Below are 12,527 nucleotides of genomic sequence, written 5' to 3'. Positions count from 1 at the left end.
AACGTCCCACCCTCTCTGCAATCGCCGTCCAAAGCCACGCCCCCTGAACACATTTACACTCACAGACCAGAGACAACATTACTACAATAGGGTATATGTCGAACATCACCTGACCAAACCCGGAGAACAGGTCTCATTGCTTCCGCTTGTCGGAGAGCGTGTTAACAGCCATATTAAATAATGGCGATATCTATGGACTTTTAATATAATCAGTTAAACTAGCTAGCTGTTTTTGTTGATGTTTTATTCAATTTTTATATCTAAATGTAAAAATAATTTAAAAAAAACTTTTAGATATCAGTCCGCATGTGATGGACATTGGTTATGATCATCATTGGTATCTACTTTGAAGGCATCTTGAGTAAAACTGCTTCATATTTAACTAAGCATATGCAAAACGCTTGAACCGGAAGCGACGAGACCCGGTTAACAGAATATGGAAATCTGTTGCGCATAACCCCTATAGGCTACATCAGGTTCCCAATTCCAGCCCATGTTCCGAAGTGAAGTAAACTTCAACGGATTTCCCCTGCTCAGGGAGTAGGGAGCACTGAACACTGTGTAGGGATCATATCGATCGGAACACAGTTTATGCACGTAGCTCACTTCTAACGAGCTGGCGCGAGGACTAGATTAACCGCTGGGCTACATCATGTGTCATTCACCGGTGAGAAATCTTTAAAAGTACTATAATACCAGGAAGGAAGATCGGGTTGTTGATGTTTGCCTGCCATCCTCGCTCTGTCTGCACAGCGTGCGTGAACGCGCTGATGACGTATCCTGTCTGCGCGTACTTGGTGCGCAGAGGTATGCTAATACATACGTTGACAGACAGGTAGGAAAGCATATTAAAACGCTTGGCCCGAGCGTTTTGATTGGACGAACATTTCCTGATCCTACACCTTCCACAGAATATATAAATACAGACAAATACATTTAGACCACTTAACTTAATGATTGCTATATTGGGATGTGAAGTGACTTTCAACCAGCATAACAAAAAATGTTTCTGAAGACAATCACCTATTGCACCTTTAACTGATGGACTGGATATTACTTGTGGATTAGTTTGATGTTTTTATTATCTGATTGGACTTTCATTCTGATGGCACATATTCACTGCAGAGGATCCATTGGTGAGCAAGTGATGCTTTGCTACATTTCTCCAAATCAGTTCCCATAAAGAAACAAAATCATTTGCATCTTGGATGGCCTGAGGGTGAGGACATTGTCAGTAGATTTTCATTTCTGACTGATCAATTCCTTTAAAAGCCAGTTCTAAAGACCTTTTGTTAATGGTAGTAAAGGCAAAGCAAACCTGTTTTGGATGGAAAAAAGATTATTATTTATTGGATATTTTTCTATTCTTAGGTTTTACTCCAAGCACAGAAGGAGCTGCTGGATTGCAGTGGCACTGGGATAAGCATTCTTGGTAAGGATCTGCATTTTTAATGTTTTAATTTCTGTGTGTAATGCAATGTTTCTGAGGTGTTTATTTCTCTTGCATCTAGAAATGAGCCACAGATCGTCTGATTTCTCCAAGATTATAAACACTACTGAAAACCTTCTCCGTGAACTTCTGTGAGTGTTTACATCTGTCCCTCAACTATAAATTGGACATGTCTTCATTCAAAATCCATAGGAAATGTATTCTTTGCATTCACTCTGAACAGGAATGTCCCTGAAAACTATAAGATACTGTTCCTGCAAGGCGGAGGCTCGGGACAGTTCAGCGGGGTTCCTCTGAATCTGATTGGGCTGAAGGAGGACAGGTGTGCTGATTATCTGGTCACAGGGACATGGTCTGCAAAGGCAGCCAAAGAGGCAGAGAAGTATGGAAAAGTGAACGTGATTCATCCAAAACTGGATAGCTACACCAGTAAGTAATTAGAGTACAGCTATATTTTCATTGCTGAGAGGTGCTTTATTAAGAACAGATGATCTTTATAAAAAACAGTTTGAACAGTCGTGTGAAATCTGTTCAATCTATCCTGTATATTTTACATTTTTTCCAAAAATAATTGGTGGGTCCCTTGTGAAGTACACTTTAGCATACTTTTGCTTCCTATGGAAACAGTATACTTTGAATGAATATACATAAATCAGCACACTTGTTAAAATTGAAAATGCACTTCACTTAAGTAGGACTTTAGCACATCTTTACATGCATTTTCATAATTGACTTTATTGTCTTTGAAATATGGTTAAAGTTAATGCTTAATGTACTGACAAGCATTTATGGTAAGCTAAAATATACTTTAATGCCATTTCTATTGACATTTGCGTTATGCATTTAAATATATTTGCAATTACATGTTTTGTAATCATAAAGTTGCAATTTAAATTTATTTAAAATATATTAACTTGCATTTAAATTAGCTAAAATTATTATAAAGTGGTTTACATGTCTTTTAGTATGTTAGTCAACACATCCAAACAAATGTACTTCTTTAAAGCATGACAAAAGATTATTAAAACCTAAGGATTTAAAATGTACTTTAATGAAGCTTTTCATTGTACATGATTCCAAAGTCTACTTAAGTTCGCAGAGCCATGAAAGTACACTTAAGTGGCATTTTATTTCCTAAATATTATATCTGCAAGTACAGTTTAAAAATATACTTGGATGAAATATACTACAACTGTACATGTAAAAAAGTACACATATTTTTCCGAAGGGGCTGCACAGCTTTGATCATCACATGACTTGTGGTGATGAAGCAAACTTTATTTTCACAGAAATACCAGACGGTAGCAATTGGTCACTAAATCCTTCAGCATCTTACGTCTACTACTGCTGCAATGAGACAGTGCACGGCGTTGAGTTTAACTTCATCCCGGACACTAAAGGAGTGATTCTTGTAAGTGATATGTCATCCAACTTCCTCTCCAGGCCAGTAGATGTGTCGAAGGTTGGTGATACTTCATGTTCGTCGTCTTTATAATAAAAGTAGCACAGTAGTTCATTAAACTTACTACTTTAGTATAGTAAATAATACTGTAGTAGCTGTAGTTTTTCACAGATATAACCTAAATGGTTATTAATGCTGTGAGTCTGTTCGTTTCTACAGTTTGGTCTGATATTTGCCGGTGCACAGAAGAATGTTGGGTGTGCTGGTGTGACAGTTGTCATTGTCAGAGAGGATTTGATGGGCAAGGCTTTGAAAGAGTGCCCTATTATACTGGACTATCAGGTGCAGGCTGGCAATAACTCGCTCTACAACACTCCGCCATGCTTCAGGTATGGATTTTCTTTGTTCATCATACTGTGCCTCTGTAGTCTTCATTTAAATTGCTAACATTTTTGTCAGCTCGCCAATTCTAGGTAGCTGTAATCAAGAAAAACAAGAACTACAAAAGCTTACCAGTCAAGCAGCAGTTGATTTTTGACTTTTGAATAGTCTCGTATGCTCACTAAGGCTGGCTGCATTTATTTGCTCAAAAATGCAGTAAAAATATTATTACAATTTAAAATAAGTCCAAGTTCTGTCATGAAACTCTAGATGGCGCAGTCCGATAGGTCTAACTCAATCTGACATAATGACATCATTATCACATGGCGCAGCTGATTGGTTCTTTTTTGTATCAGCAGCCAATGAGCTTGCTGCTCAACATTGAAATACTTGGCTAGTGCTTGCTGTAGCAGTTGCAGCACACTTCAGAAACCCTCCAGCTTCCCCAGCTCCAACTGTAGAGATCTGCTACGGGGTGATTCATGTATGCTATACAGGTGCATCTCAATAAATTAGAATGTCGTGGAAAAGTTCATTTATTTCTGGGCTTCCATACCACCTCAGCAGTGCCACAAACTGATCACCTCCATGCCACGCCGAATTGAGGCAGTAATTAAAGCAAAAGGAGCCCCTACCAAGTATTGAGTACATGTACAGTAAATTAACATACTTTCCAGAAGGCCAACAATTCACTAAAAATGTTTTTTAATTGGACTTATGAAGTATTCTAATTTGTTGAGATAGTGAATTGGTGGGTTTTTGTTAAATGTGAGCCAAAATCATCACAATTAAAAGAACCAAAGACTTAAACTACTTCAGTCTGTGTGCATTGAATTTATTTAATACACAAGTTTCACAATTTGAGTTGAATTACTGAAATGAACTTTTCCATGACATTCTAATTTATTCAGATGCACCTGTATATGGGGGTTATTCCATCTATATTATACATGCAGCTAGGGCTGTACGATAAATCGTAATGAAATCGCAATCACGATTAGGCAAAAGCTGTGATTGTCATGCACATCTTGTCAGTGAAGCACGGTTCTGTGATCAGTAGTAAATCTCCATCCGAAGGCCAAAGGGCGCTCTCGCACTGAAACTCCAAATACGCCTCGCAGAAGAAACCCAGGAAATCCCTATAGCCTTGCTGAATAAACAGATGATTTCATTGATTCAGCATGACTAATAAACACATGACTATGACAATATATGATTTATCGGAGTTCTTATTATAATTATTATTATAATAAAGTATATAATAAAGAAATGCTAATCGACAGCCTTTATCACTGCTTATCTGTGTAAGAAGCCACATCTCACAGAAGGATTAATTTCAAACACTCCACATTATGAAGTGAGTTTGGCGTAAGAACATGTTATTAAATGTGGTATTTTTCACGTGCTTTCAGATGGAGTAGCATTTACTACACAGAGCCATAGTTCAAATGTAAGAGAACTGTGAATCGCCTGTGATTTTGAACGTGATTTTGTGTAGCTTGTCAGTGAAGTATGGCTCTGTGTAGTAAATGCTGCTTCATCTGAAAGCACGGGATGGAGATTTACTACTGATTACAGAACCGGCTTTACTGACAAGATGCGCATGACCATCGTATTCGATTAATCGTGCAGCCCTATATGCAGCAGTATTTCTCACAGTAGCATGTTGTGGATGTATTGGCAGTATCATGTCTCTGCACTTGCTCCCACAACAGCAGCAGCGTAGCAGATCTATTCCGCCAAGACCAAACACATTAACATTGTCATGTACATTACCATGCTTAACCCTCCGAGAGTTGTCATGGTTGAACTGTTTTCTATTGTGAAGCTTTAATGGCATCCAGTCAGATATATAATTTGACCACTTTTAATGAGGCTTCATAGTTTTGTTTGCAGCCTACCTAACACACTTAATCTTCATATAATTACTAAAACAAACAGCCTCGTGGCTAATTTCAAGAGCTGTTTGTAGATCACTTTTCCAGCTTACAGGGATGTGAGAGAGAAACTTAAAATGTTACAAGACCGTACTCTCCTTTTCTCAGTTTTTTTTTCCAGGAACCCTTTTATAATTTTAGTGTTCTCCTATTTTTCTTTTAAACCGCAATATTAATATTAAATGCTTGTTTTTCTTGCAGTATTTACATTATGGGTTTGGTTCTGGAGTGGATCAAGAACAACGGAGGGGCGGATGCCATGGAACGACTAAACAAACAGAAATCCGACATCATCTATGACATTATCAACTGCTCCAATGGATTTTACTCGTCAGTGATTCTGTCGTAATCATCCTAACATTTCTAACATTCTGGACCACAATTTTGCAGATAAAATATATTCTTCTTGTACAGAAGTTTATTCATAATACACGATATTACAACATTGAACTTATTCAGTTTTTAATCATTATTTAATGTTAATCTTTAAGTAAATATAATAAAAATTAGTCAAAAATACTTTATTGGTATAATAAAATTTAAAAAGAAGCAGCCCTTATTAATTAACCGTTTTTGTTGTAGTAAAAGTGTAGTAACCAATGGCGTATTGATTACCGTTTGTATAACCACAGTTTTACTACAAATACCAAATTCTAAAATCCTACTGAATTGGGGGTGGGGGTTTATTTGAATGTATCTCTGAGGGGAACTACTTTGTTTACAGCGGTAACCAAGGGAATGCTGTATTGCTGCTGTTCCATAAGCGCCACCTGCTGTCAAAGATTGAATTTGTGTTCTTATTTAGTCCATCTGCTGTTTTTGTTTTGTGTAGTTGTTTTATTTAGCATAATTTCACAAAGTTGAAGTCAGACCATTCTGGTTTTGCTTTAAATTTTAAAATTACACAATCTAATTTACATCAAAAACTACTCATGGTTGGTTTGGATTGTAATTTAAAATGCAGTGGTTCTGCAAATGTTCCATGCGTTCTGATTCATATAAAGGTACAATCAGGGGGAAAAAATTGGATAAACTTCAGAAGTGATGCAGATTTTTGGTCAAACCGACTAGAACTAAATGCAATATTTGTCTACATTATAATCTCTTGTATTTGTCAAAATGACTTATTTATCACGTACCTTACGGACTCTTTCAGATGCCCAGTTGACATGGCGTGTCGAAGCCGCATGAACGTTCCATTCCGCATCGGAAAGAAGGAAGGGGATGAAAGTCTTGAAAAGGCATTTCTTGGTGGTGCTTCTAAACTTGGCATGATCTCACTTAAAGGACACAGGTGTTGTATGAAAATTAGGAAAATATTACGTCTGTCTTTGTAATTATTGTTAATGTAGTTTGCATAGCTTGACAGAAAACATTTTCATTGACTTTAATGGAAGAGTAATGTTGTAATAGCTGCATTTAATAACTACTTGTACGTAATTTCTACATAATATGGACAAATTGTTTGAGAAACAAATCGGTGCTGGTCTGTCTGAGATATAGCAGTTTACTTTATACACGTTATACAGTGAATAGATTCTGTTTCCTGCTTTATGATTGTTTCACTATGCATTTTCAGGTCTGTGGGTGGCATCCGGGCTTCCCTGTACAATGCAGTGACTGTTGAAGACGTGAAGGCTCTTGGTGCCTATATGGAAGAATTCCTGAAGAACCACCAGTAGCTTATAAGCCTTTTTTGCAAGTAGTAGTTTTTACTTGCATTGAAAAGTGGTTTCTATACCTTTAAACTGGAGTGACACTAATGAATTTGCAGCATGTATTGCAATAAGTTGTAGCAGATGAATGGACTATAACAAAACACTAATTCTCTTTCATTTCAGTAGCAAATGGTTGTCATTATGTAATTTTTTTTAAACTAACCCTTTTATTCAAATTGTTGTGTGCCTTAATACTTGTAAAATTGTATTTGAATTGTTTTCCAAAACATTCCATGGTTTACTCATATAAATGTTATTAGTAGCTGAATGGACCGAATACTTTGATACAAGCAAATTTGTATTTTTTTTGCAAATTTAAAATGTATTCTGGAAAAAAAATTAAACTAAGTTTAAGAAGCGATATTTGTTTTTTTTTATTTTATCAAATTTTTTTTTTACTACTGGAAATAGGCACTGCCGTTTTAAAGGGGTCATATGATGTTGCTAAAAAGAACATTATTTGGTGTAATGAAAGGTGTTTAAAGTTCAAAAAACACATTTTCCACATACTGTACATTATTGTTTCTCCTCTATGCCCTGCCTTTCTGAAACGCATCGATTTTTACAAAGCTCATCGGTCTGAAAAGTGAGGTGTGCTCTGATTGGCCAGCTATCCAGTGTGTTGTGATTGGCCGAATACCTCAAGCGTGAGATGGAAATATTACGCCCCTTACCTTACTGTGATGATGCCCTGTCAGGCCGGAGCGATGATTCAAAAACATGAAAACCCATTATAAACGAGGCATTTGTTGCATCCAGTGGGGACATAATTACGGATTATAATGACTTATACTGTCTTTTTACGCGCTGCGTAATAAAACCATGTCTGCATTTGTGATCGGAGAAATGACAAACAACAAGCCCTACTCTACACTGCCCAAAACTCGCATTTAAATCAGTGGCAAATCCTTTAAACGAAAACGTACTTACAGTCAGTGAGTCAGAACAGCCGGCATTGTAGTCTCCTCTCCCAGGATCAGGAAACTGTCCTCCATAAAATGTGCTGCACACATCTGAATGTTTGGGTTGAAGTGTTCTGGAACAGTGTTGTAAATACAACTTAACCACTGATTTCTAGTCGTGTCCTCTTTTGGAAGGCCAAAACAAAGTAGTTTCGCTTTCACAACGAAACACAACGGAGTCTCCACGACATAGCAGCGGCGGCAACAGCAATACTACAGCGAGAATAAAAGTTACACCTTCTTTCTTTGCGTGAACATTTGGGCGGCGTTATGCAAATCTTCCCACATCGTGAGGTAGGTATGTGGGGGCGTGTTAGAACGAGCCGTTTTAGGAGGGCGTGGCTGACTCTTAACTTTTATAAAGAATAACTTCGGATTTGAGACTTTAGTCTTTGCTACTTTACAGATCTTTTTTATGCACCAAGAGCTTGTATCACTCCAAAGAGAAAGGAAAAATTGCAATCGCATCATATGACCCCTTTAAATCAATAGAAGCAGCTTTTATTTTGACGTCACGTAAGACCCGGAAGTGGAAGATCAAAACAACTGCATATCGAATGAGACGGCGATTTCAATATTAAATGTCAAGCTTGTCACTTAAAAAGTAAAGTATTACCATTTTTCTTTATTTATGCTTGATTAAGAGCAACGTGGGTAGTTTTATTCTCTTAATAATTTCATACAGATGAACGTCAGCTGATTTGACACATTTGAAGTGTAGCGGAAGTGAGTTTGGGTCAGTATCGGACTTGTTAATGCTCTGGCACCTGCATGTTACAGTTGACGGGAAGATTTGACGGGATGTCGCGCTCATATTTATAAAGCACGGCTGATATTAAATTGGGTGAGTTCGGCATGTTCACTTTATTTAGGCTGTTGTGGTGTTGTTCATGTAACGTTATTTTGACTCGTGCATGACACTCCTTCCGAGCTGCCCTTTGTCCTCTCGAGGGAAAGCAGTTACAGCGTTTTTTTACTTCAGTGTTGTTATTTTGACAACAAGCACGTATAAATGCTGCGCGACATGTTTCGCTTTCTTTGATCCATACAAATAATTCACACTGCCGCAGTTAAAAAATGTGTGCAAAATGGGAATTTCAGTCATTTGGAACTAATATGAGATTCAAGTAATGTTACTAAACTTTGCATGATCAGACCGGCGGCACGACAGCATTCATAAAGAATTTGTATGAATTACTTGATAATATTAAGGATTATTACGTCGCTCTGCATCTTAACAAATGTTGAAAGCTCCAGTAATACGTGATTTGATGATGATGTTGAAAAATATTTCCATCACGTATATAAATGCATTTTTTTAAAGTAACAAAAATGGTCAAATGACAAAATAATTATTCAAAATGTATAATTTACCTTAAAATCAACAAAGGAGTAGAATAATTTATTAAAATACTCAAAACACATGTGCACAAATAAGCTCCCCCCCCCATAATTCAAACCTTAAAGTGGATTAAGCACTTTCTCTTTTTTATACATGTGAAAATAATAAATAGTTGTAATCTCTCAGGGAAAGACAGGAATCATGTCTTTGTGGCAGTTCTGCTGATTAGGGGATAATACAAGATGTCTTCACCTTACAAATGGTTGTCGAAAGTGAAATTGCTACAGAATGCATTATATTTTATGAGAAAGTGTGATGTGCTATAGAGCAAAACAATTTTTGGAGTAAGCATCCCAAAAATAGTATGAAACAAAATGTCTGATTTCATTCAGCAAATATGATCACCTCACTTCACTTTGCAATCCTCATAATCAAAATGACTGAGTTTTGTGTAGATTTCAAATTCCGTTTTTATTCTTCCTCGTATTGATCTTGGTTCCCACCCATTAATCCAGATCGACAATGGCTGCTAAGGGAAACAGGAAGTTTTCTCCACGATACAGGAGACCGAAGGAAGCAGATGAAGCTGAGAGCTGGAGGAGCCCGTTGGGACAGGACAGTGTGAACCATGAACGCAGTTACAGTCCTAAAACAAAGCGGGGTCACAACAGAAGAGCCAAAGCCTCGCAGTCATGCAGCTCTCCTGAGGGACGAGCGTTTGGACAAAGTCCTTCTCACAAGGACCGAATCCAGAAGGGTTCACCTGCTGACCGGAGGAACTGGAGAGAACGACAGCGAGATGGACAGAAACATGACAGGCTTGGTAAAATGCATTAAAACCTGTCATGTAATGAAACGGTGAGATTAAAAATGTAGCTAATATCTGTCTGCATCTTGTCTGTCTATCAGACAGCATGCAGAGCTGGAGGGAGAATAGCAGAATTGTCTCGATTGAAAGCTGCCTCACTAGACAGGACGTTTTACAGCTGTGCTTGGAAGCAGAAGGCAGTGACTGTGACCCTAAAGAGGTTTGTATAGTTCGAATAGTTCACCCAAAAATGAAAATTGGCTGAAAAAGTACTCACCCTCAAGACATCCAAGATGTAGATGAGTTTGTTTCTTCATCAGATTTAGAGAAATGTAGCATTGCATCACTTGCTCAGCAACGGATTTTCTGCAGTGAATGGGTGCCGTCAGAATGAGTCCAAACAGCTGATAAAAACATAACAATAATCCACAAGTAATCCACACCACTCCAGTACATCAGTTAACATATTGTGTTCCCTTCAAATTCCATCTGAGCAGCTGAATCCTTAGCCATCTTCAAGAATCGGCTAAAAACACATCTCTTCCATCTTTATTTGACCCTCTAACTCTAGCACTCTCTATTCTAATTCTGTTCTTTAAAAAAAAAACTTGTCCCTTTTAGACTTGCACTCTATTCATTTACTGCTTGTTTTCTTAAAAAAAACCCAAAAAAACGAACTAACACTAGCTTTTCTAATCTTTTTGTATTCTATCTATTTGTTTTCTTTTTATTTATTATACAATTAACAAAAGCAAAAAAGGCATCTAACACTAGCGTGCTCTATTCTTTTTCTATTCTATTTGTTTTCTTTTTATTTATTATACAATTAACAAAAGCAAAAAAGGCATCTAACACTAGCGTGCTCTATTCTTTTTCTATTCTATTTGTTTTCTTTTTATTTATTATACAATTAACAAAAGCAAAAAAGGCATCTAACACTAGCGTGCTCTATTCTTTTTCTATTCTATTTGTTTTCTTTTTATTTATTATACAATTAACAAAAGCAAAAAAGGCATCTAACACTAGCGTGCTCTATTCTTTTTCTATTCTATTTGTTTTCTTTTTATTTATTTTATAATTTTATTAAAAAAAAACCTTGCTACGTGTACTGCGTTAAGCTAACAGAGATTTGTTATAGCACTTGCATATCATTGCTCTTTTGTTGATTTTGATTGTTTCCATTGTCCTCATTTATAAGTCGCTTTAGATAAAAGTGTCTGCTAAATGACTAAATGTAAATGTAGAAAGCAATATTATCAATAGAGGACTTGGATCTTAGCTTGAAGCAACAGTTTGAAGTAAAAAATGTCTTAATAATGTATCTGTTTTGTACAAACATGCAGCTTTTCCCTTCACAAGATGTAAATTGGTGGACTGGAGTGGTGTGGATTACTTGTGGATTATTGTGATGTTTTTATCAGCTGTTTGGGCTCTTATTCTGACGGCACCCATTCACTGCAGAGGATCCATTGGTGAGCAAGTAATGCAATGCTACATTTCTCCAAATCTGTTCTGATGAAGAAACAAACTCCTCTACATCTTGGATGGCCTAAGGGTGAATAAATGTTAATTTTTTGGGGCAAACTATTGCTTTAAGCAGTTTAAATAGCATTTTGGGAAAAATGTTACGATTTGAAAAAGAGGTACTCCATGGTACTGAAGGAATACCATATTAATGTACCATAGTCTTTACAGGGTACTTTAAAGAGCACCATGGTATTACTGTGCTACATATTTGCAATTATTAGTGCTGTATATTTGTTGCCATTGCATATCATACAGCAGATAAATACACTACCGTTCAAAAAAGTTTTGTAAGAAGTTTGAAAATTTGTTGTAAAAGGTCTTGCTCTCCAAAACTGCATTCATTTGTTAAAAAAGTACAGAAAAAACAGTAATATTGTGAAATATTATTACAATTTAAAATTGAAATATATTGTAAAATGTAATTTATTGCTGTATTACTGTTATTTTCAGCATCATTACTCCAGCCTTCAATGTCACATGATCCTTCAGAAATCATTCTAATATGCTGATTTGCTGCTCAAGAAACATTTCTGATTATTATCAGTGTTGAAAACAGTTGTGCTGCTTCAATTGTTTAAAAAAAAAAGTAAAACCATGATACATTTGATATCAGAATTCTTTGGTGAATAGAAAGTTCAAAAGGACAGCATTTATTTGAAACAAAAATGTTTTGTAACATTATGAATGTTATTACTGTCACTTTTGATTAATTTAATGCTGAATAAAAGTATTACTTCCTTTCACAAAAAAAATCTTACTGACCCAAAACAGTTGAACAGTAGTGTATAGTACATTGATCATATTTCTTCACGTAATATGATTTGGGTTCTTTTTATGCATTTTTATTAGTCAAGCATCTGTCTGAAGTTCAAATGTGAGAAATGTAAGGTGTACTGTGAAGACATGTCACCAGCGCTCAATCACATCAGAGAAAGAGCCCACAGGAAGAAAGCCAAGGTACGGAATCACATATTACCAAATTATGATCAAGATGTTAGTA

General features: G+C 36.4%; 2 protein-coding genes across 2 annotated transcripts in view; both read left to right on the top strand.

Annotated features, from left to right (window-relative positions):
• The window catches only part of psat1 (phosphoserine aminotransferase 1), a 10,379-nt gene extending 3,205 nt beyond the window's left edge, over positions 1-7,174 (top strand). Inside the window, exons 2-9 of the mRNA XM_016229237.1 lie at positions 1,372-1,432; positions 1,512-1,581; positions 1,674-1,879; positions 2,740-2,912; positions 3,072-3,241; positions 5,372-5,500; positions 6,327-6,464; positions 6,750-7,174. Coding sequence (XP_016084723.1) covers positions 1,372-1,432; positions 1,512-1,581; positions 1,674-1,879; positions 2,740-2,912; positions 3,072-3,241; positions 5,372-5,500; positions 6,327-6,464; positions 6,750-6,852 — 1,050 coding nt within the window. The 3' untranslated portion in view covers positions 6,853-7,174. The remainder of the gene's footprint in view (positions 1-1,371; positions 1,433-1,511; positions 1,582-1,673; positions 1,880-2,739; positions 2,913-3,071; positions 3,242-5,371; positions 5,501-6,326; positions 6,465-6,749) is intronic.
• Positions 7,175-8,380: 1,206 nt separating this feature from the next.
• tut7 (terminal uridylyl transferase 7) overlaps positions 8,381-12,527 on the top strand; it is a 43,818-nt gene continuing 39,671 nt past the window's right edge. Inside the window, exons 1-4 of the mRNA XM_016229236.1 lie at positions 8,381-8,454; positions 9,708-10,015; positions 10,084-10,220; positions 12,377-12,484. Of these exons, the coding sequence (XP_016084722.1) occupies positions 8,432-8,454; positions 9,708-10,015; positions 10,084-10,220; positions 12,377-12,484 (576 nt within the window). The 5' untranslated portion in view covers positions 8,381-8,431. The remainder of the gene's footprint in view (positions 8,455-9,707; positions 10,016-10,083; positions 10,221-12,376; positions 12,485-12,527) is intronic.

This window comes from Sinocyclocheilus grahami, unplaced genomic scaffold (assembly GCF_001515645.1).
Source record: "Sinocyclocheilus grahami isolate Dianchi unplaced genomic scaffold, SAMN03320097.WGS_v1.1 scaffold349.1, whole genome shotgun sequence".
In the NCBI taxonomy this organism is placed as follows: Eukaryota; Metazoa; Chordata; class Actinopteri; order Cypriniformes; family Cyprinidae; genus Sinocyclocheilus; species Sinocyclocheilus grahami.
The sequence above is the reverse complement of the archived record's forward strand: the minus strand, read 5'-3'. Positions and strand labels throughout refer to the sequence as shown.